The 25,516-nt window shown below is 41.9% G+C and overlaps 1 protein-coding gene across 1 annotated transcript in view; it reads left to right on the top strand.

The window, feature by feature from the left end:
* LOC146809856 (cytosolic phospholipase A2 gamma-like) overlaps positions 1-25,516 on the top strand; it is a 1,073,925-nt gene that overhangs the window by 223,888 nt on the left and 824,521 nt on the right. The window contains exon 4 of the mRNA XM_085616718.1: positions 23,252-23,394. Coding sequence (XP_085472844.1) covers positions 23,252-23,394 — 143 coding nt within the window. The remainder of the gene's footprint in view (positions 1-23,251; positions 23,395-25,516) is intronic.

Here is a 25,516-nt window from a genome sequence, read left to right as displayed (position 1 = left end):
CGATTGCCTGGTGGACGGTGCAGGGCCCCTAAAATGGTGGCGGTGCCTAGTAGTCACCGTCCGCCAAATTAGTATGTGGGTATAGGAAAGGCCTTTCCATGGTGGTATCGCTTTCCATGGTGGGTATTGGGTTTGGGGGCCCGTTGCGAGCCCCCCCTTGTTGTGGGGGTGGCCCTGCATTTCCATGCACCAAGTTGGCACCGCGTGGTGCCTGCCACGTAGTGCAGGGAAATGCAGTGCAAGTACTTTTAACATTGCATATGGTGCTGCAGCCAGCAGCACCGCCCGCAATGTAAAAAGCCCTGGATGAGCCTGCCAGTATGGCGGACACATCCTAATTGCAGTGGTGAGACCGCCGCATGTCTGGCGGCCGGTCCCAAACACCGCTACGATGGTCCGCCTGCCTTCGTAATCAGCCTCCAAGTTTTATTTTTTGTCAAAGTATTTTTTTTTCTGTTAATCATTGATGTAATGTAATATTGTACGTGATGCTAGTGCATTGATTGTGATTGAAATCTATATTACATAAAAAGGTAATTCATGCAGGCTTTTGCATATTCTCTCTGTATTACAAAACTACTTATGTAGTCTTATTTTGTTTCATGTAACTGCTTGTTTAAACTGTTTTATGTAAGAAATTGCAATTGCTGAGCTCATAGTACGTAAGAGTGTCCTACCTACTAATTCCCCTCAAACGAAACTAAGAAAACCATAATTCAATTGTATTAGCCAAATTTCTAAAATGGCCATGGATTCCACACTAAAGCACATGGAAAAATATGTTCTCCAAGCACATAAAAAGGCTAAATCAGTTTTGTCACGAGTGGCACTTACACACAAAGGCACACACATTTCCCTGGCCCAAGGAGGGAACATTTGACACACACATAATTGGGCACACTAAAACACATATAAAAAACAAATATGCAGGTCAAAAGAGAGACAAGAGAGAGGCATTACTAGAATTATGGGCCATCTTTGAAGAGGCCAAAAGCAAGACCCTTACAATGCCATTAGCCGGTAAACCGTCAGCACCTCCCCCACCATACGCAGGGATGGACGTACGTACTCCTATTCCCCCTGCATTCGGTAACTCAAAGCCAGCAGTGATAGAAGCCGATGAGCCCCCACCAAAAGAAGGCCAGTCATATCGAAGCTTGAGAGAACCAAAACCAAGTGAGCTCAGTGTCCTCCTGCACAGCCCAAAGACCTAACAAAGCCCCCAAAAGCTTGACTCCCTATCCACCACATCTGACTATATCAACCACAAAAAGTGAGAACTAGGGGTCTAGAATAAACAAACAGAAGCACATAAAGACAGGAGTATAAATGAAGAGTCATAGAATTCTTAGAGCAGAGTTTTGGATTCTCCACCTTCCCCGACTCAGAAGACTTTCGAGGCAACGACGGACAGAGCGGGGCCTCATATTCCTGAGAACGGTTCCAGGTGAGGTGAGGTTTAGTCCCCGATGAAGACGGGTGATTATCGCCCCCCTTGAAATGGAGGATTGAAACTAATGTAAGGTTGTATTGATTCCGACCTTTAATAAACAGATTGTGTTACTTATTCACTCTTACACTACACTTGGCAGTAGCAAGATTTTGATAATTTATAGGTCCTGAAGAAAGCCGTGGGTAACCCACCCTTATGGCTGAAACATGTCGACCTTTCATTTAGCAGTTATTTGTTAATACTGCAAATATTTTGCAATAATTTTATTAAGGGTGTGAGGAGCCTGCTTAATAAGAGATAGGTTTTTCTCCACCGCAACCCTTTTTTAAGATTTCACTTACTTTATTAGTTTTTCTGCACTGCATTATTTTTTGGATCACAAATTATAGACACTACAGTCTTTCTGCATCGTAGGCTTCAGCTCCTTCTATCTATTCGAGCAAGAGAGCTTCCCATGGAGACAGTCTCTATGATCAAGAGATATACTCCTTAATTGGGTGGATCACCAAATGATAATACTGAAGACGATAAAAGATTGATGGTAATCCAAAACTCTGCTCTAAGAATTCTATGACTCTCCATTTATACTCCTGTCTTTATGTGCTTCTGTTTGTTTATTCTAGACCCCTAGTTCTCACTTTTTGTGGTTGATATAGTCAGATTTGGGGATTGGAACTAGGATAGGTCGTTAAAATTTCCCTTAGACCATTCACTTCTAAAGTGTGTTAATATTGTACCCTATCCACCACACACAACACCTCATAAACAGGCAGGATACACATTACCACTGAGACAGGCGAGAGTAAGCGTGTGTCAAGGAAGTTTGTGGCGGTTCTCAACAGTGATACAGTGAGCTCAGGAGAAGAAGGGAGCTTCAATCTCTAAGAACCAATGACGAGGATGGGACTACTGGATTCGCCCAGGTAGCTGAGGAGGAAATAGTGGGAGAACTCAAAAGCAAAGTGAGGTCAACGAAAGCAGCGCATAGGGGCTCATTATGATGGCGGAAGGACTGCCACCGCCGGGCCGGAGGTGGCGGTCCTTCCTCCATCATACAGGAAATTCCATCACAATGGTACCGCGGTGGACGGAAAGTCCGTCCACCATGGGTCCGCAAGGCGGTCTTTTTCCAGCTGCCTTGTGGAATCCGAAACCAGGGCAACATTGCGGCGGTGCCATGCAGACACCGCCATAGGGGTATCCCTTGCCGCCTGTCTTTTTGTGGCGGATATCCCGCCACAAAAAGACAGGTGGAGACTGGCTATGGGGGCCCGTTGTGGGCCCCCTCTGTGGGGCGGTGCACTGGGGGGTACCCATGGCACCCCCTAGAGTTCCATGCACCAAGTGGCAGGCACTGCGTGGTGCGAGCCACGTGGTGCAGGGAAATGCAGAGCATGCACCTTTATCATTGCGGACGGTGCTGCTGCCAGCCCAGTATGGTGGGAGCATCCTAATAGCAGTGATGGGACTGCCGCATGTCTGGCGGGCAGTCCCAAACACTGCTATGGTGGCGGGCCGCCCAAGTCCGCCTGCCATCATAATGAGACCCATAGTTCAGCGCAAAAGAGGCAGGCCAAGTGGCGTGAGGAAGAGGGTAAGTAGACATAATATTGAGTTTTAAATTTCGTTGTGCTATAATATCGAGTTTTAAATGTCAAAAGTTAACAATATTGTTGTTTATAATATCGATGTCAAGAATATCGATTCAGTGTGTTGTATAAAATATCGTTAAAAATATTGATTTTGAAAATATCGTTATTAAAAATATCGATTTTGTAATTATAGTATATATTTGTAAATGTATTAATACTTTTTAATACATTGGATACGTTTTATAGAAAAATTGTTTTAGGAGCATGATGTTGGGTTTATAGGGGATAAAGGTGGGTAGTGTTTTGAAAATAAATAAATGTATTTTTAAAAGTTGAAAAGTAATATTAAAGAAATTTAAAAATGTTTTGTAGGAGCAGGATGTTGGGGTTATAGGGGATAAGGGTGGGGAGGGTTTTAATTTTTTTTTTTAAATGTACATTTTTTAAAATTAATCTTAAAGAAATGTAAAATTGTGTTTAGGAGTGGGATGGTGGGGTTAAGGGGACACGTTTAGGAAGTGTTTTGTATTTTATAATAAATAAACTTAAAATTGGATGTTAGGAGCGGGATATTGGGGTTATAGGGGATGAGGGGGTCGTTTTTATAATAAACAAAATGATATTTTAAAATTAAAAATTACAAATATTAATCTATTTTTCTTATTAATAGTGAAAATTTATGGGGCCCGATTCACAGAAATAACTTAGGACAAAATCCTAAACTTACTACTTTTGGTATTCACAGAAGTTAGGATTTTGTCTTAAGTTTGTCTTAAGTCTGTCTTAAGTCTGTCTTAATTTTGTCTTAAGTCTGTCTTAAGTCAGTCTTAAGTTTGTCTTAAGTTTGTCTTAAGTTTGTCTTAAGTCTGTCTTAAGTCTGTCTTAAGTTTGTCTTAAGACAAACTTAAGACAAAATCCTAACTTCTGTGAATACCAAAAGTAGGAAGTTTTGGATTTTGTCTTAAGTTAGTTCTGTGAATCGGCCCCATGGAATTTGCAGATCATTTTCTAGAGTAATGTTTAAATGAAAAAAATATTTGGAAAAATTTTAAAGTTCATTTTTTTTTTTTTTAAATGCAATATGATTTTTTTTAATGGTATTACAGTAGTAAATAAAAAAAAAATCAAGCAAAAAAAATATATTTCATGTAGAGGTGTTTTGTGTTGAGATGGGATTATTGTGTTTAAAAACAAAATTGTAAATATAATTTAAAAAAACTCAAAATGTAAAATAAAAAAATAATAAAATGTAAACTTTGAAGATGTTTAATGTTTGGGTTTGAAATTATTAATGTTATAAAAATGAAAAGTTATTTTGTTTATAATTAATATTTGTATATAAAATTAATAATTATATTTAAATTTCCCATATAAAAGTCTCCTAACTTTGTTCTGGATATGTTTTTATAATTTAGGATAGGTTAATATATATGTATAATGTATATTATTTTATATGTGTTAATGCATTTTTTTTGGGAAATATTACATTTTATGAGTATATTGATTTGATTAGTTTGGGGTAGGAATAGTAAATTATATATGTTTAATGTCAAGCACATTCCTTGAGTTAATACATATTGGAGTGGTAATAGTAAATCATATATGTTTAGTGGCCAGCACCTTTCATTAGTTAATACAGTTTGGAGTGGGAATAGTAAATTATATAGATTTAGTGTCCAGCACCTTCCCTTACATTTTCTAGTTTGGAGGGGGAATAGTAAATTATATATGTTTAGTATCCAGCACCTTCCCTGACTTTTTGTAGTTTGGAGTGGAAAAAGTAAATTATATATGTTTAGTGTCCAGCACCTTCCCTGAGTTAATACAGTTTGGAGTGGGAATAGTAAATTATATATGTTTAGTGTCCAGCACCTTCTCTGACATAATATAGTTTGGAGTGGGTATAGTAATTTATACATGTTTAGTGTCCAGCACCTTCCCTGACTTAATATGGTTTGGAGTGGGAATAATATATTATATATGTTCAGTGTCCAGCACCTTCCCTGAATTAATATAGTTTGGAGTGGGAATAGTAAATTATATATATTTAGTGTCCAGCACCTTCCCTGAGTTAATACAGTTTGGAGATAATTAAACAAACAGTTCTTGTTTTGGGAACACCTCCTGTCTTCTGTTTTTTAAGGTAAATTGAACCTGAGCAACACTGGCATACAAGAAAAGGAGGACCAGGACAAAAGAGGACCAGGAAAAGGAGGACCAGGATGAAAGGAGCCAGGTGGCCAAGAACAGGATGACCTGAACAGGGATGATCAAGACTAAGTGGATATGTTAGTACAGAATCAGGATGACAAGGAGAAGAAGGAGTTGGGGGTGGACCAGGTGAATTAGTCAGGGCAGTAGCAGGTGGACTAGGGTCATTAACACCAAGGACCAGGTTGGGGAGGATAAGATGGACTAGAAGGTCAAGATACGCAGGACCAGAAAAAGGGCCTGGATGACCAGAGGGGTAACAACCAAAGACACCAAGTAGAGCCGGGCTAATGCTCAACTGAACAAGTCCAGCCCATGAGGAACTAAGAAGGAGGACCTAGAACCTTGGATGCAGTACCAAGTGGACCACAAAGGTAGGGGCCAGGGCAAGGAGGATGTCCCAAACCAGGAAGACTGGGAGTGCCAGAGCTACAGGATTAGATGGAGAAGGACACCAGCAACAGCCATAGTACCAGGATCAGGAGGTTTAGGAAGGGCTTACACCAGGACGATAGAGGAGCAGGGTGAGTTAGGTCTAAAACAGAGAGTGCCAGATTCCGGAAACCACTATCAGGGTTTCCAGAACTAGTTGGACCAGGGCCAGGATGAGGATCATGAACACCAAAACAACCCAGAAAAGGAGGACTTGGAACAGGACCAGGGGGAGGACCAACACCAGTAAGCACAGAAGGACCTGGAGGAGAACGAATAAGACCGGCAGAAGGAGGACACCTATGTGATTGTATGGCACATGTATTAGCATATCCCATTTGTAACCAGCTCATATGAATGTTTCGCATGCTGTCAATGCCTGGAAACCTCCACCTTTTTAAGACCACATAGAGGACTGTTAAGTATTTTCTGAAAAACCAGAGCATGCTGTTACACTCTGACCTCTGAGTGATAGCAGACTTTGTCTGATGCTGGTACAGTAGTATGAGGGTGAATCTAGGGGCCGAGGGATTGAAACTTGGAAGAGGGGCTAAAGGTAGATGGATGAAAAGGAGTGCATTCTGTAAAGAATGGCAGAAAGGGTTTGAGAAACTCAAATGGCTGAAGTCATTAAAAATGGTTATTGGCTAACAAAGGGGGGTCAAAGGACTATGGCAATCAGCAAAGGGGAGCTCAGGATCATAAGAGGGTGCAAAAGAGTGGGTAAGGAAGGCTCCAGATAGATCATCTAAGATTACTGAAAGATGGATGATTCTCAGTAAGATAGGGCGCTAATTGCCAGCTGTGATAGCATTGGGAACCAAGACCAGCTATGATAGCTTTAGCACCAGACTAGTGGTTTGCAAAACTCTAAGGGCTAGATGACGGATGGTGGAGATACATAAGTGGCAGATGGGTTTGGAAGGCCAGCAAAGAGGCAATGCGTGTCAAGACTGGCAGACTAGCCTGTGTGACTCTCAGACGTTTGAATTAACATTCCCTAAGCATGTATGCGGTCGTAGTAGTAAGGCTTCTGTGTGATGAAAATCTAAGTACATGGACCATTGGGATGCATGTTGCATGACGTACTGTATAGTAGGTACAGCTGACCAAGACAGTGGAAGTTTATTGATTGCAAGAGTTTAGATAACAAAACATTAAATGCTACCCACAGAAATTCTGTGAGGTTCTTGGTAGCAAAGGACTGCTGATTATTCCTTCATGCTTGGACAGAGGATGGATGATGAAATTAAGGTTAGGTCAGAAGAATCTCCCTTTAAATGTGACAACTTTTCTAAGCAGAGATGCCCTTTTGTTTGTGCCTGATTACTTGTCAGTAAGACTGAAGACAGCCAGGTGCTGAGATCAGTTGCTACTTCTGTGAGAGCAATCACGTAGCACAGAGGTTGTGTCTGTGCTACAGCCAGAAAATGACATTTAAAACAGGGTCATCCCAAATCAGTTCTGAAACCCTACAGTGGACCAACATCCCCTATCTGGAAAATTAGTAGAAAAGTAGAACTCTGTATGTCACAAGAATGGAGGTTTCAAAATGGCTCTGTTTATTCAGTGTCTTATTTCTTAAAATATTTGTGATAAAGTTAATGAATAAAATATCTCTGTGAGTTTCTTTTCTTTTGTATCTCTGAATCCTTTACGCCTTTTTCCGACTTATTGGAAATATTCATTCATATTTCAATGTCATTGAGTACAATACATTCTAGTCCTATTCCTTTGCTTGTGGGTCCTTAACAGAATACTTCCTCTGGTGGCCTGATAGAGTAGGGGTCATTGGAGGATGGACTTTAGACTCAGGCACGGCCAGTGCAGGTAAGAGCGGTGGAGTGGGGGGCAGCACAGGGGATCATTGACATACGACAATGAGGGAAACTTTAAAAAAAAAGAAAATCATGTTTTACATTTTTTTTATATCAGTTTCCCTAGTTGTCGTATGTCACCACACTGCTTTTACCTGCACTGGCGACGCCTGTTTAGACTGTCCAGCCTATTATACAAATACGTATGTTATGTTATGTTATTATTGTAAAACCAGGATGTAAGTGACAGGAAATAAAATAATGACCTCTACACCCTGAAAGAAAGCACTGAGCATATGGGGACCATACGTTTTTGTGTCGCAAAAACATACTCCAGCTTCGGGCATTTGTTGAAAAACAAAAAAACTAAAAAACTTTTCAAAAGTTGGCCAGCATGCCATCATTTATACTGATTTGTCCGTCAAACCTTTTCTGCATAACCTTGAACTGCTATGATAGCAGTTCTTGCCAATCTTCAGAGTTGTCCACAGGGTCTTTACATTTGGCAGGCATGGGTCCCTTAGTAGGGCAGAGTTATTGTCATCCAACATCATATGGAATTCACTCCAGACCCAAAATTTAAATCAAGCCCATAGTTTTTCTTCCTTATGTCATGAGATGACGCCTCTCAATTATACTGTGTTGTTGAATTCACAGGGGGCCTTATGCAATTGTTTCTATTTTGATAAGAGCACCCTAAATATCAGTATGTCCCTGGGAAAAACATTTCCAGTTCTGGCCATTGTTTTTACAAATCACTGTTTTCAGGTGTTTTAGTCTAATATGTTTAATTTAACTGAACTAGAATTAATATTTCCTGAACGAACTGATTTGCTGCAGAAAAGAGATGTTATGATAACCTGGACCCATTTGGTAGCCCTATATATGCCCTGGTACATCCCTGTGGTTTTGTGAGTAAGTGCGGCTACATGGCTTTAGAAAAGTAAACAGCTTCCACTAGTCTTAAATGGTTCTTATTATCTTTATCCTTAGCCAACTCTACAGGTAAACATAAAGCAGAAGGAGTGTGTGGAGCACACAATAGCCCCCTAAAGGGCCTCCTAAGACACTGTGACTTGGCCCATGGTGCATGGGCATTCTGTGCCATGTCTGTCAAACATTTTAACTTTTTTGACCATTAGACCTATAAATAAAGTGGGCATAACCTGCATAATTTTCTGTAGCGTAATGACAAGAAATTTAAGCAAAATTATGTGGAATTTCACGCAACGTATAACCCAGCATTTAGAGTTATTTTCTCAGTGCAAAGTGGACACTTGAATCCAAAATCGACCTATGTATGCATTTTGTCCTAAGAAAATAGCCCAAAATGAAACAAAAGCAGAACAGCAGCAGCCAGCACTGCTTGCATTGCTAAGTTTATTGTTCCAGTGTTTCTGCTGCAGGATTTTTGCTCCAGATTGCTCTTCGTTCTGTGAGCAGGCGTAATCGTATTATTTTCTAGGACTACCTTTAAGTTAGTGCTTGATTCTAAGTCAACCCTAGCACTAATTGCCTCATCTTGCAAAATCACAGAGTTTGGTACCACAAAAGAGCTTATCGTTATGCAAAAACCCCTTTTACAAGTTGAAAAAAACTTTTGACTCAAAAAAGAACTGTTGTAATTTTTCTGAATAGCAAATAGCAGGGATAATGAAAGGAGATTTGTCTTCCCCTTTTCATTTTGAAAGTGAATTTATTCATAGTCTATGACTAAAGTTGCTGTTACAAACCAATGATGAGTTAATAACCCCTAAGTTAGGGTGGTAACTATTTTTGCAAATGGAATTTTGGTAATCTCGCTGGCAATCTCAGGGAAAAGAAGATTTCCAAAATGGAAAGGTTTTTGATTGTTAGCAGCAGGTGTTTGTTTAAGGAAAATGGACTGCTTTAAAAAAAAGTGTTTCCATTTTGGAATGCAGTCATAGGGAATGTGGTGTGCTGCCCCTTGCAGTCCACCAGCCCTGTGATTACAGACAATCACAGAGAGTCTCAACCTGACATCTGCCTAATTAATATTAATTAGGCAGATTATTCTGTAACACCCTGTGATTAAGTATTTTGTGCACTAACCTAATAGTTAATGGGTTATTTTGTAAAATACTATTCCATTCGCAAAAGGCATGTGTGCAATTTGCGACCACATTTGCAAATTAAATGATAACACATTAGGATGCCAACTTTCATAAGGGGATGAATGTCAATCATTTTCACTCCTTGTTTGCAGTTCTACCTGTTGGCAAGAACAAGTGGAAATCTACAAAAGGCATAATATCACAACATTTAAGCAGTTTAGAGACCATCCAGGTACTTAGTCAAGTTTCTCTCCTATTGCATGGCTATTGGCCAAGTTGTGTATACTGTCTGTGTGAGAAGCTGGGCTGTTGGTTGAGTGGGCTGTTAACTCTGCTCAAGCAACACAACAGCTACAATCACTGTCAAGGTGAGCCACTAAAGTCATTAAATTAACCTGTGCTTAACCCTTTGGTAGCTTGGCACAAAAACAGTCAGGCTTAACTCAAAGGCAATGTGTAAAGTATTTATGCAGCACATAAACAGTAATAATGTGGAAACACAACACAAGAAAAATCCTGCACCACATAAAAAAAATGAAAAAAATGTAATAGTTATTTGACACCAAAACAACAAAACTTCAATCAGTAGAACTGGAGTTATGAATTCTTTAAAATGTTTGTAAAATCTAGAGCAAAATAGATCAAGTGCCAACCAAGGACATCCAGTCACACGAGACAGACCAGGTCAAAGTTAAAAATATGACGGACCATGAAAGAGTGCAGGTCAGATAAAAGAAGTGTATTAGTTCCGGTCAGTGCCTACCTTTGGATTTAGAATACATTTTGAAGAAAAATTCGCAGAATGTAATGTTCATCGGGGGAACGCTGGAGGAAGATTTCCACATTCAGACTTAGCCACTTTTTTGGAAGTCAAAAATCTCCAACGGGATGAGGAAGGAGGCTGTAGCAGATGAGAGTTCCAGGAGGCCAGATAACCCTTTGGCAAAGGAACGCTGAACAGAATTTGATGCTGCGGAGAAGAACGTGGCAGGAGTTTCCGCAAACGTCAGGCCGATCGGCGATCACCTTGGGTGATTAGACGAGCTGATTGGTCATAGTCTTCCCTTGGTTTTTAGAGCAATTGTTTGCCAAGTTTTGGATTTTGTTTAAATAGACTCCTTTAGCACCAACACCAATGGTCCAGGACCAACTGGAAGGACCCTACTTAGGAGTTCAGGGCTCAGTCAGGCTAGATTCAGGTGCGGGTTCAAGATGTTGGGAGCCTTTTTAATCTCTGACGCTCTGAACAGGAGGCCAGCAAACTAGGGTTCAGGTGATGAAGCAGGGTTCAAGGTGCAGAGCAGGCAGGCTTTTGAGGGTTCAGGCTGGCTCCAGGCAGCAAAGCAGTACTTCCAGGTGCAAAATGAATCTTGGGCTACTTATGGTCGACCTTAGGGATGCCTTCTATGCAATAGAAGGGAAGTTTAAGCATTGCCAAGAGGGTTATATTGGCATGTCGAGATGGCAGTTTAAAACTGCATTCATGCTGGAATTGCAGGCCTAGGACATGTTTTAAGGTGCTACTTAAGTGGGTGGCAAAACTTGAATTCAGTGGCTAAGTGAGCAAGGGACCCATGTCTGGGCATACCCTGCCAACTTAGGGTGAACAAAGCAAACGCAAGGAGATAATGGACAGATGGAGTGCTGAAATGTTTCTGTCACTCACCCCAGTCACAGATCTGGGTTAAATCCATCATTGCCTTTTAGCTCACTTCACCACCTCAGTTCAGACCCAGTTGGCAGGGTATGCCCAGACATGGGTCCCTTGTTCACTTTACCACTGGATTCAAGCTAGCCTGGCTGATGAGGGGTGTTACCCCAAAATTGATCCCAGGATGCTTGTTTCAAGTTCAAGAAGACCCAGCTATATGCAAATCAGTCTTGACCCTGTGCCTCATGGGAACAGTCCAACCTAAACCGCCAAGCTAGGTCTTCCTCAAATGGGAAAGCTGTATCCTGGGATTGGTTTCTGGGTAACATCCCTCATCAGCCAGGCTAGCTTGAATCCAGTGGCAAAGTAAGAAAGGGACCCACGTCTGTGCACACCCTGACAACTTAGGGTGAACAAAGCAAACACAAAGAGATGATGGACAGAGCGCTGAAACTTTTCAGACACTCACCCCCAGTCAAAGATCTGGGTTGAATCCATCATTCTTTAGCCCACTTCGCCAACTGTAAATAATGTCTGCTCTTTCGCGACCAGCCAGGTATTGAGTGAAGTTTCTTTGCTGCTTCGTTGACATCTGGCCAAATAATACATAACCTTTGCTAACTAGCCAGTGGCCAGGTAAAAAGTGAAGTGATCCTGTTCTTTGCACAGCTGCTGGTGAAACAGTGCAGAATCTATAGTATTTAGCCAGCATCCAGGTAAATAGTAAAAGTTTTTTTGCTATTTGCATTCCCGCCACCTGAATAGTGTGTCATTTCTGTTATTTAATCTGCGGTCAGGAAAATAGCAAAGTTTTCTCGCTAAGTTCAAGGCCACCAGCCAAATAGCAAATAATTTCTGATATTCAACCAGTGGGAAGGTAAATAGCAAATACAATTCATGTTTTATCCTTTGGCTGGCTTAATAGCTGCTACCAAATGTTGATTTTACATAACCTAGCTCAGTTCAACTATCTGGGAAGAATGAAAGGCTGAATCAACATTTTTGCCTATCAACTGGCCTGCAGTTATAGCCATATCCCGTGCCACCCTCTACCCTCATCAAAAAGACTAGGAGGCTAAGTATGAGGTAGGGGAGCAGGTAAAATCTGGAACAATCACAAACCTGCAGTGGATCAGACATGGCTGTGCCTGTAAGAAAATGGTGTCATATGAAGAGACTGTCAGGGACAGCCTGATGTGGTGAAGAGCCAAAAGGAGCTCAAAACATCAAGAGCAATTCAGTGAATAAACACTGAGGAAATCATAGCGGACAGGCTGTAGAGGAGTGTAGGTGAAACAAACACAAAAGAATGTCATACAGAGATTGAGACGTTGTAATTATGTACAGGTATGGTCAGAGGCTGGAGGGAGCAGAGGCTGACGGAGGGCTGCAGAGGAATAGTAGAGATTGAAGTAGGAATGAAAAGAACAAGGCTGCCAGTTGTGTGCATCATGCCCTAGCATGTTTAGAGCCATCCCTGTGGCAGTCCCTTAACACTATGCAAAAATAACAGTTTGATGGACAGAATGCAGAACAATGTCATACATTCACCCCAGGACAGAGATCTGGGCCTAAATCCATCGTTTTTTTGCTCAACATGCCATAACAGTTTGAACCCAGCAATATGTAAATCAGTCTTGACCCTGTGCCTCATGGGAACAGTCCAGCCTGAACTGCCAAGCCAGGTCCTCCCTGGAATGGAAACAAGCCTCCCTGGACCGGTTTCGGGGTGTCACCCCTCTTCAGCCAGGATTGCTTGATTCCAGTAGCATGGAGAACATGGGACCCACGTCTGGGCATACCCGTCCCACTCGGGGTGACAAATGCAAAAACAACAGTTGATGGACAGAATTCAGAACAATGTCATACATTCATCCCAGTACAGAGATCTGGGCCTAAATCCATCGTTTTTTTGCTCACCATGCCATTACAGTTTGAACCCAGCAATATGCAAATCAGTCTTGACCCTGAACCTAATGGGAACAGTCCAGCCTGAACTGCCAAGCCAGGTCCTCCCTGGACTGGAAACAAGCATCCTAGGACCGGTTTCAAGGTTTCATGCCTCTTCAGCCAGGATAGCTTGATTCCAGTGGCATGGAGAGCACGGGACCCACGTCTGGGCACGTCTGGGCCCAGACGTGGGTCCCTTGCTCACTGGGCCACTGGATTTAAGCTAGCCTGTCTGAAGAAGGGTGACATACCCTGAAACCAGTCCCAGGATGCTTTTTTATGGTCCAGAGAGGACCTGGCCCGGCAGTTCGGTCTGGACTGTTTCAATGGGGCACAGGGTCAAGACTGATTTCCATATGGCCGGGTCCAAACTGGGGTGGCATAGTAAGAATGATGGATTTAACCCAGACCTTTTGACTGGGGGAGAATGTTTGCATTGTCAGCATTCCGTCCATCATTTGTTTGCTGTCCCTTAACACTACAAACATTTCAAAAGCAGGGCCTTCACCCAGATTGAGATGTGGCATGCTTCATCATCAGACTTCCCACACTTTGGACCCAAATTAGGCCAAAGAGGGCTCACCCACACAAAGTGTGGGCGCGAAGATTTTTGTTAAAGTGTTTAAGGGTGGAGTTTATACTCCAAATTAACAAGTGATGCAAAGAAAAGAGATTAAAACTATCTGGTAGTATCCTAATGCATTAATTTTATTAGTGGAAGCTGTGATAGGATAAATAGTATAAAGCAGAGGGACGGAACCAAGGAAATTAGTAACCCATTTATCTCTTTCTGGTCAGCATGTATTAGCTGTCCTACATATACCTTTGTTGCCCTAAGTGGGAAGGGTATGCACAGACGTGGGTCCTGTACTCTCTATGCCACCAGATTCAAGTTAGCCTGGCTGATGAGGGGTGTTACTCTGAAACTGGTCCCAGGATGCTTGTTTTTGTTCCAGGGAGGACCTTGCCTGGCAGTTCAGGCTGGACTTTTCTCATGGGGAACAGGGTCAAGACTGATTTGCATATGGTTGGGTCTAAACTGGAATGGTGTGGCATGCAAAAAAACAATGGATTTAACCCAGATCTGTGACTGGGGGTGAGTGTTTGATTAATTCAGCATTCCTTCCATCATCTGTTCTTTTTTGCATTTGTCACCCTAAGTGGGAAGGGTATGCCCAGACGTGGGTCCCATGCTTGCTACACCACCAGCTTCAAGCTAGCCTGGCTGATGAGGTGTGTTAGCTGAAACCAGTCCCAATATGCTTGTTTCTGGTCCAGGGAAGACTTGGCCTGACAGTTCGGGCTGGACTGTCCCCATTGGGTGCAGGGTCAAGGCTGATTTGCATATGGCTGGGTCTAAACTGGAATGGCGTGGCGTGCAACAAAAAGATGGATTAAACCCAGACCTGTGACTGGGGGTGAGTGTTTGATTAATTCAACATTCTGTCCATCATCTGTTCTTTTTGCATTTGTTGCCCTAAGTGGGAAGGGTATGCCCAGACGTGGGTCCCGTGCTCACTACACCACCAGATTCAAGCTAGCATGGCTGATGAGGGCTGTTACTCTAATACATGTCCCAGGATGCTTGTTTCTGGTCCAGGGAAGACCTGGCTGGGTAGTTCGGGCTGGACTGTTCTCATGGGGAACAGCTTCAAGATGGGTTTGCATATGGCTGGGTCTGAACTGGAATGGCGTGTTTGATTCATTCAGCATTCCGTCCATCATCTGTTCATTTTGCATGTTGCCAACATGACACCACTAAAAGGCACAGATCTCATATTGAAGGGAAAGTCTGTCCTAAGCAGCCTCTTGCTGTTATAGGGACCATTATAGGGTTCACTGACTTGAGAGTATACACATCACCTTGGCTGCTAAGTCGGTGTGCGGTAACATCACTTAAAATGGGTACCATTGAGTCATACGTGAAACCCTATTGATTTATCCTGTAAAGATCTATTGACTAACAATTGCAGCTTCTCAATCTACATTTATTTACTGCACCTTCTGCTGTGAAACAACTAAAATAATTGGCAAGGAAGCTCAGCTAGGAATTAAATGCAGAACTATCTCAGAAAGTGAAACTAGAAGTGTCTTCACAAGAGAAACACAGGCCAGTGAGAGGAAAGATAGCGAAAGGGAAAATAGTTTTAGAGTGAAAGCTCACTCATCCTCTTAATCTCTGTTTATTCATCACATTGGATTGTTAGAGTGAAAGGTAACTTGATATTGTAGATAAAATGCTTTAGTTTTAATCTTTGGCACAAGCATTGTCTTTGACAGTAAATTTGTATTTGGTTGCGTAGCAGGCAATGCTGATTTTGAACTCATTATCTGAAGTACAGTAAAATTTGCTGTCTTATATTGCATGTCCCCATTACCTGTATGTCTGAACTGGAGTCTCGAATGCTGAGAGGAAAGATGTAAGAGATTTTGGTGCTACTATACTGCAACAGTTGCACACTGATCCATTCGAATTCAAGTGTCACATGTTCTGTACTCATACAAAACTCATAAAGCTGCTGCATCTCTAATGGGTGGTGCATCACATGACAATCATGAACCCTGGCGAGCGCATAAGGCCTGATCGATTTGGAAGAGGATAGCATGCAGTCCCTAATAGCAACAGTAAAAGGCACTCTGCATATTTTATTGCACCCAGTGCAGAGTAACTAGTAGGGACGCTGATCCTCCTGCGAGCACTGTGGTCAAGGTATTGGACTCAGGTCTTGTGACAGTGTATAACACCAGGTAAATGGGGACTTTCCTGTCTGGTGCGAGTTACTTAGTATTGGAGTGTAGTGTTTTGGGGCATAGCAGTACTAGTTACTCGTGAGTGTGCGTCACCAATGTCGGAGTGGAGGTGCTGTGTATGTAGAGTGTGACATCATGAAAGATGATAAAACAGTGAAACATGATTAAGATGGGTCTGTAGACTTTGAAAAAAAGACTACCCAGCCCGCATGGCTAATAGAAGAAATGAGACTATGTTATTTTAGAGTTTACTGTGTCCTCAAGTCCTGAGAAGGCGAACCATTGTGTTGCATTTGTTCAATTGTGATGTTGAAATCTGACATTCAGTTAATCAGCTAGGTTATACAAGATCCATGGAGTCTGTATTATTCTATGTACTTTCATTAAGAGAGGTGCCTTGTTTTTCACTGACCGTGAGGTTCATTAGTGGTTGGTTATTCTTGCTTATTGAGATGTGCCATATGCTTCTTATTGGTAACAAATGTGTCAGATTAGTAATTTTTAGTTTAAATTGACTTCTGTTGTTTTATAAGTGTAGTTTATGTTAATGGTTGTAGTTTGCTAAATTCGTTGTACTGTAAGAGAGATTGGGAAGTTGAAATTGTCTACCTGTAGGTTGTTTTGGAAGTAATGTGTGAGCATTTTATTGTAGATAGCAGTTTGGGAAAATGGCAAAATAACGAGCTGCATGTTGTTTTGAAGATATATACATGTTGTGTGTGTCCAAGTGTCACAGGTGCTAGGAAGAGTAGTAGCCTTTTAACGAACAACACAAGTGTAGTACCCTTGTGTGTGTGCAACCTGGTGAAAGAGCAGTAAACTATTTTTGGAAGTTGTATGGGGGAGTACCCCATGGTATGTGAAGTTGGAGAAAAGTAGCACCCTGTCGACAGAGGTTGTATGCAGTGAGTACCCAGCATTATGTGAAGTTGAGGGAGTGTAATACCCTGTCATTACAAGCTGCATGGGGGATTACTACGTGGTGTGCCAGGCTGGAGAAAAATAATACCCTTTCATGAGAAGTCAAAGGATACCCAGTCTAGGCTCTTGCATTACTTGGCATCCATGACTATATCTCCTGCATGCATAAATGTTGTTTGGTGTCATTGTGAGTGTACATACATGTGGTGATAGGATTTAAGAAATTGGATACATATTTGGGATAGGTTGTTACCCACCTCAAAGGAAAATAACACTAGCTTGTCAGGGTGAATCCAAAAGTCACGTAAGTAACATGAGCTCCACCCCCTAGTAGCTATGGCAGAGGGCAGACAGGCTTAAATTAGGGCAATGTTTAAAGACCGTGAGCAATATAAAACAGTAATAAAGTCCAAACACCAAACCAATTTATAAAAATAATGTACATTTTAATGAATAAATTGACACAAAAACCACAAAGGATAGCAAACATATGAATTTTTAATATTTTAATTACAAATTCTGTCTTAATGACTATGGAAGCCTAGATAAGGACCTTAGTGGGTTCATCATAGTCAAATGACTATGGAAGCTTAGATAAGGACCTTAGTCGGTTCATCATAGTTAAATGTTTTACCTTCTGACTATGGGCCTGATTATGAGTTTGGCAGTCCGATGGACTGCCAAACTCACTGTGTCGCTGCAGCTACCACTTCACCAGCGGTCCAACAATCCTATGAAGAGTTGGGTGGTTGGACCACCATGGGACCACTGCTACTGCCAGGGATCCACGATCCCTGGTGGTTTTGCAGTGGACTGAGCCCACAATATGCTGGCGAGGCAGGCATACTATGAGTTTCTTCACTGCCACAGTTTGCATGGCAGTGAGCATGCCATGAAAAGTGTGGCAAGGAGGAAACTAAGGGTTGTCCCACAGGGTCCCCTGTTGCCTCAGGGCGAGGTTGCAGGCGGGGGGGGGCACATTGTGTGTCCCCCTGTCTCTATGCACCCCCTGTTCCTGCATGACATGGACTGCACAGTCCATGCCGTGCAGAAACTTGCTTTGGTGTTCCCATTGTGGTGCCTTTCCAAGGCTCATCACCAAAGCACCGCCTCCCAGACCAGGAATAATCTTCTAATCTAGCGGGGCGGCTTTGGCGGTGTGGCAGTGGGGTGCAGGTGTGGCGGACTGCTGACACACCTCCAATGTCGTAATCAGGGCCTAATTTTCTTTTGAGGAGCTCAAAATCCTCCAGCGGGACAAACCTGAAGCTGTGTCTGAGGAAGGTGCATCGAAATTGGATGCAAGTACAATGGGCACTACTTGTTCGGGTTTCTGGGGTAGTTCCTCTGGGTCACTTATAAGGCTCCCAGGACCTTAGGTGGCAAGACACACTCCACCTGCAGGGTCTAGTCCAGGCCTCTTGCACCTTCTTGTGTCACTGTAGCCACAAAGAAGTCCACTTGTTTCTCCTGGGTAGATAAGGAGGCCCAGTCATTCTGGGCTCCTCTCAGGTCAGAGACAGCTTGTCTAGTTCTATTCTAATCTTCTGCAGATCCCAAAAGTATTCAGAAGAAAGTGCCTTGGGGTGCTATATTTATTGTTGGAACTAGCTATAGGGTGGAAGTGATTTGTGGTTCTTCCCTAGCCAATTAGGTAACATTTTCACTGGGAGAACTTTAGCTACTTTTCCAGCAGTTCCTGTTTGCCCTACTGCAAATCCAAGATGGAGAAGCTATTGTGCATAGCTCTTGCATTCAACCAGAGGTGGGGCACTTGAAGTGAGCAACATCCTCCCCTGTGTCCACTTCAAACCTGTTTTGGTGGTAGCTTCCCTTCCTCTGCGTTCAATGCCAGCTTGGCTAGTATGAGCCTTAGCGACAAATACTTTCATTTCTTCAGGTTTCTCCCTACACTAAACTATGAATGGGCAAGCCTCAACTCTTTCCATTTCAAGTTAATGATATTCCATTGATACTCTTCAGCTGTCCTTCTTGGGCTGATAGGGATCAAAGACCCTGCAACTAGTCAATCCTATCAACAGGCCTAACCCATTGTTTTGCAGTGAGAGCAGTTCTTACACCTCATTGAGGTCAAGCACTTGGCTAGACTGCTGCTGAAAAGCTAATATAAATTAGCCTTCAATAGATTCAGACAGGGAAAAAAGTTAACTTTCTCAAATATTTAATAACTATTGACCACTGAATTGGGCTTTTAGTAAGTATTACAAATAGTATTTGAATGACAGTTGTAGCCGTTTCGTATAAGTGATTCAGTTATAGGCCTGCTAGTGAAAATAGCTAAATAGTTTATAGGGATGAGTCAATGGAGGAACATGCCAAATTTAATTACACATCACATTTTTAAGGCACCCTACCTTGTGGGCTACACGGTGTACTTAGAGGTGACTTATTAATATTTAAAAGCAAGCTTTTCTGTCTGTCTAAATGGTTTATTTTGGCAGGTTTGGCAGCAGGTTTTTGGTTTACTGCAGTCAAGCTGGACATGGTAGTCCGGAAACCATGTTTTACATGCCAACTTTGTGGATGGCACAAAAGTTGCTGCAGTCCACGGATGGTATTTTGCTTCCACGGCTTGGGTGCATTTTCTAAATTTATAGGCAAGTTAAATACACCAATCAGGGATACGCCAATTTAACCATGTTTAAAGGGGGACCACATAGCTAGTAAAAACAGCAAAAATAGAGTCCAGGAATGCAGTAAAGGCAAATTGGTACACAGGGCGTGATGCCCAAGGAGATCTCAAGGCTTCACTTCTCGAACCATTGTGCAGAGGTCATCAAAACCCAGTTGTTCACTTGTTTCTTCAATTAACATGAGGTGTGGGGTTTCTGAAACTCCTATTTGTTGACTTTTTGGGTATGTGTGGGTATGGAAGAATTTAAAAGGTTGTTGCTAATTAATGTGGAAGGTAGACATATTGGACATTGAGCAATTGTGAATGATTGACCCTCTCCTTTATATGCAAGGGAATGGCTGTTATTTAAAAAAAAAGAAATTTAAGAAAGGGATGTGTTTACCTCATTCCCTCTATGTCTGACCTGGAGTCTAAAATGCTGAAAGGGAATGATGTAAGAGAATGCTGGTGTTTGGTGTATTGTGGTGTGGAGTGCAGTAGAGTGGAGTGGAAGCTCAATGATACAAAAAGGTGAAGGGACGATGGCGATCTAACAGTACATATCTGCTATTGCTGTAACTTAAGGGCCCAACAAGTAATAAATACCTTATCTCCTATCTAATTACAACACATGCCTCTGCTTTTTGTTACAAATGTTCACCCCTAGATTCAAGCCTTGCGAACTCATTGCCTTCATGTAAGTCTGAAAGGTAGAGTTTGATGGTTTTTTCTTTCCATTTCATATAGTTTTTTTAGTTAATCTTTTGTGTGTAAACTATATATTCTCTAATTCAGATCCAATAGTATTTTTTTTCATATGATCCTGTGTTGAGTTTAAAACCTAAATATAACTTATCTACATATAAATGTGCCAGTCTTCTCGGAAGTTCCCCTAATGTTTTATTAAAATGATATGAATATTTTTAAATTGAACATTTCTATTGCAGGTTTATGGCAGCTACGTTTAGGTGTTGTCACATTTCTTTCTTTTTTATTTTTGTGGCATGTGCTTGAAAAAAATGAAAAAGTAACTTACCCACTGCCAAAGGCATATCTGTGGACTTTGCCAAAACGTGTTCAAACTAGTGTCTGGTTAGAACAACTATGGCAGCGACTGCCCTCTGCATCATGGTTAAGGCCAGGATGGCTCCTGCTAGACATTCATGATGTAATTGACACTGATGTCATCACTGTGAAATGTAGTTTCTAGTTATGTCATCATTATGCAAGTTAGCAGATTTAAAACCTGAATAATTCTAGCTTGAATGTTGGTATGCTGAACAATCATTCATTCATGCTGTTGCTCTGCAGTTAGCAGTAAACCAAGGTGCTCTGGGTAGAGATTTCCATGGACATCTATTGAGCAAGGTTAGAGGCACTGGAGGCTGTATACAACCATCCCTGGTGCCTGAGTATTAATGATGAAGAGGGTCTGCACACTGGTTGACAATGGTGGGGATCCTGACATCGGTGCTGGAATGCCACTGTGCTCCATGTGGATGGACAGGGCTACATGTGGAGTCAAAAACAATAGGATGTCTTGATGGGGTGGCAGGAGAGGATTGAAGGAAGGTGATTTTGTTTTTGTCTCCTGGGTTCTTCTTACAACCTCCCGAACAGTCATTTTGCACGTGGCTACAGGGGCTACAGGGGCAAGATAATGCATAAGCATGGACATATAAGTCAGATAAAATAGCATGGTCTGCACTTATAAAGTGTGCTTTCTGGCTATAGGGAATATCATAATGTAGCTCCATGCTCCTCCCTAGTTTCCGCACCACCAATTTTCTGTATTACCCCTATCCATCCTTGGTTTCAAGGACTTCCTTCCTCCTGTTCCGTAACACGACCCATTCTAGTTCCATTGGTGGGGATGGGGACGTGAAGAGAGTTCACTTCCTGCTCCTTAATGTGTTTCTAGCTCCGGGACATTTTCCTCTAATGGCCATTTTTTGCATTCCTTAAGATTTAGTTTCTTCATTGCAATTTTTCGGTCAAAATGTAATTTGCAGTATTAGTGTCTGTATGCAATACATGTACATAGGCTAGAAAGTTCTGCATCGTATTGGATTTGGCAAACATTGCCATGTCTAGGCTCATAACGTGCTGTGCTACACAGTGAAAAATGTTTGGAAGATTTAATGTTGGGGACTTGTTTATTCCTTTTTTTTCAAACACTCAAGAGATGTCACAATATAACTTTTTAATAAAGCACTGCACAATAATGCAGTTAGACATGATACCATTCAAATTGCATACGATCATGAATTCAGAACTACGAGGCAGATTTACAAGAAACGAACGCAGCGCGGTGCTGCAAGTCATTTTGCTGCGTCGTGCTGCGTTAGTTTCGAGGCACAGGTATGCAACATATTTACAACAATATGTCGCATCTCAGTGCTTCTCCCTGCGCTGGCGCACAAACTGCTGCCATGCGCCGGCACAGGGACCCTTGCACCATGGTGCAAGGATGCCTACGTCGTGGGGAGATTGTTTTTGTGCAGGAAGGGTTACCTTCCTACACAAAAACAATCATTTGAGGTGATTTCCTCTTCCAATGTGTGCTGTAGAATGCAGCACGCATTGAAAGAGGAAAAAAACGAGGAAAAATGAATACATTTCTCCTCGTGGCACCTTGTTACCCCACCCCTAGGGTGACGTAGCATTCCTATGCATTTCCAGATTTAAGATTTCTCGTAAATCTGGAAATACATCAGTGGACATGTGTGTTGCATGGGAACCCCCACAGCAAAATCCATGTCACACCCCCAACACGCAAAGTGTTGCGGGAAAAGGGGGATATTTACAAGCACAGGTAAAGTCACGCAGGGTGGCTTTACTTGTGCTTGTAAATATGACTCAGCAGGTTGCACCGCCGGAGCGTCACGCAACGTGACGCACCGGCGGCGCAGGGGGCTGGTAAATCTGCCCCAACATTTTTAGGGACTACATTCATGCACGTCCTTTTAAAGTCCTAGCTGTTATGTAATGTACACTCCTTGTATGTCATTACATGCCACCACTTCATGGGGGTTCATTGCACTGCATGGAAACCACAGGGGACTTCTTTGACACGTTCTCCCCACAAAAAATCCTGCTTGTTATGACTATGTTTATTGCAAACTTAAAAGTCAGCGTACTTGTTTGCTTACATGTTTTTTTGTCTCAGAAATTGTTACTTTACTTTCTCCCGAGTTCCACTTAAAAAAAAAATCAACTCCAAATTAAGTTTATTTGAGCCTGTTTGTGTTATTCCTTACTTTTCACATACGTTGCCATGTACATGCCTCTGATAATGACAATTCCTTCTAAATACATGTTGCATGAGGACAGTTATGTCCTGCTATTCCGTATTTGAACCATGCATGAGGCAGGAGACGCGCAGGAAGCTATTTCACAATTTTAATTACAGTCCGACTTGTATTTCTATTTATTACGGTCCGGATTGTTAGTCGCCAGCAGTGGTATCCTGGGTAATTAATGGATGTGATTAACTGCTGGTGGTATTCCCGGGTGTGGGGACAACGCTTCCACACCTGGTAAAACCTGGCACCGTGTATGTGGGGGGAAGGGTGGACAGGCAGGAGAGCAGCTGTTATTTCCCTGTTTATGTAGGGCAGCTATTTTTGCCTGGGTTCCATTCAAAAGTAATGTTTGATATATCTCTCTAGACAAAACTCCATTCTCTAATTTAGTTTTGTTAGACCAGTCCATATGTCAAAAACATATTTTTTCTGATTTCTCTTGTTTTGTCCATATTCAGGAAGACGTGCCTGTTATTGCTTTAATGGGGTCTGGTGGAGGCTGCCTTGCCATGATATCTTTTATGGCCATGCTAGAGGAGCTGAAAAAACAAGATCTCTTAGATGCTGCTCTGTACACTTATGCATGTTCTGGATCAACCTGGTAGGTGAATTTGAATAACATGCTTTTCAAACCTTCACAAACACACCCTCACACTGTGCTACATCAACAAGTTGAAAGTTTGTTCTTCCTCAAGAATTGCAATATACTTTAGCAGCGTAGGAATACAACTTAGTCTTATAAAGTCCCAAATTTACAGCTCTTACACAGGAACAGACAATCACCAGCATCACCACATGCAGCCCAGAGGAAAAGTTATGCACATCTGTGTTCCTTCACTAGCAACTACTTCCCAGGGATAAACCTAACCACACCAAATTGATTTGATTGTTCGGGCATCACTGCAAGGACATCGCCACGAACCCTTCTTCTTACCTTGCTCTAAATGTGACATTTTCCCTGTAGGGATATGATACTTCAACATGTTTTAATCTTCTAAAATACACCAAAACACATTAAGTGAAATTTGGGCAAAATTATGTGATATGACATATGGGGCCAGATGTAGGACCGTTTTTTGCGGTCGTAAATAGGAAATCGGCACGTTTGCGACCACAAAATAGGTCTGCCCTATGTTACCGACTCACAAAATAGGGTTCGCGACTTGCTATTAGAAAGGGGTGTGCCAAGGGCGTCCCTTCCTAATAGCGAGTCATACTTCAATCTAGGAAGGTTTTGTGACTGCAATTATGGTCCCAAAACACTTGTAGTTTATCACCCATTTCAAAAAGGTGGTAAGCCACTTGTAAATGGGAAGGGGTGCATACGCTTAAAAAATTAAACTTTTTTTATATGCATCCCGTTTTTCTTTCAGGAAAATGTGCTGCATTAAAAAAACATCTTTTTTTTTTTTTGATTTCAAAAGAATGTTATTATTTTAAAAGCGCAAATATGAAGCATAAGATACAAGCCAAAGTGATACAATTGATATCGGACAATAAGGTAATAGATACATTAATGTAGAATTAATAAATAGGAGAGCAAATCATTGTCATACATTAATTTACAGACATCCGATAAATAAATTACTTAAGAAGGGAAGACCCAAAATGATAACTGGCAAAGATATATATCAAAAGTATCACCCACAGATGGCAAATTAGGGAGAAGAGGAAAGAGAAGAAAGGAAAAAAGAAAAGACGGAAAGAGTAAGAAAGAGAGGAGGAAAGAAAAAGAGAGACAGAGAGAAGAAAAGAAAGAGGAGAGGATTTCCAGAGGAATCACCCAACACACAGGACAACACTAACCAGACAAATCAAAGGGATATTGCTCCACCAACCCTTCAGATGCCAACTCCATGTACGAGTCTAAGGCTTTCCAAACACCAGAGGAAATAGAAGGAGAGAGATGAGCATGGTCCACTGACGTATGAGCACTTCGTAGAAAGGAAACCCAAGCCCACCACGTATGGTAAGAGACGGACGAAAAAGATTTCCACTCCATGAGAATTACTTTGACTGCAATAGTTAACAAGAGGTCCAACAACTGTAACTCCATGGGATCTAAGGGCAAAGGGACTGGGGCCGCCAACGGACCCAAAAGAACTAATGGAAAAGACAGGTGGAATTTGATGTTAAAGATGAGCATGAGGTGTTTGTGAACTAAATCCCAGAAGGGGTGGAGAAGGGAACAATCAAGGAACATATGTTGAAAATCGCCTGGTAGAAGCCCACAGCTCCAGCACAAGTTGTCTTCTTTGAGATTGAGTGAATATAGACGAATGGGAGTCCAATGAAGAAGATTAATAGAGAACAATTTAGACTGTGTTAGAGAAGGGGCAATTTTGTTACGAAGAGACAATTTACCAATATCTTGCCAGGTATCAGAAGAGATATGAGCAGTAACACTATGATCAAAATGATGTATCCATTTTTGTTGTGTGACAGTTTGAGAAGGGAGTGTAGAGGACGATAAAAATTTGTAAATCCGCGACGCAACATGACCAGATCTGATCCAAAGCTGAAAGAGCGTAATCATAGGGGAAGAAGGATGAAGGTGGACTTTAGCAAGTGCAACCTTAATCTTAAGAAAAGTATAAAAATCCAAATTAGATAGAGAGAATTGTTGAGCAAGGGATGAGAAAGGGGAAGGATCATTGTTGGAATCATAGAGATGCTTAACAAGTGAGACACCTTTCCCAGCCCAGTAAGACATCAACTCAGAG

This window comes from Triturus cristatus, chromosome 7, assembly GCF_964204655.1.
Source record: "Triturus cristatus chromosome 7, aTriCri1.1, whole genome shotgun sequence".
Classification (NCBI taxonomy): Eukaryota; Metazoa; Chordata; class Amphibia; order Caudata; family Salamandridae; genus Triturus; species Triturus cristatus.
Note: the sequence above shows the minus strand (reverse complement) of the source record. Positions and strands in the feature narration are given on the sequence as shown.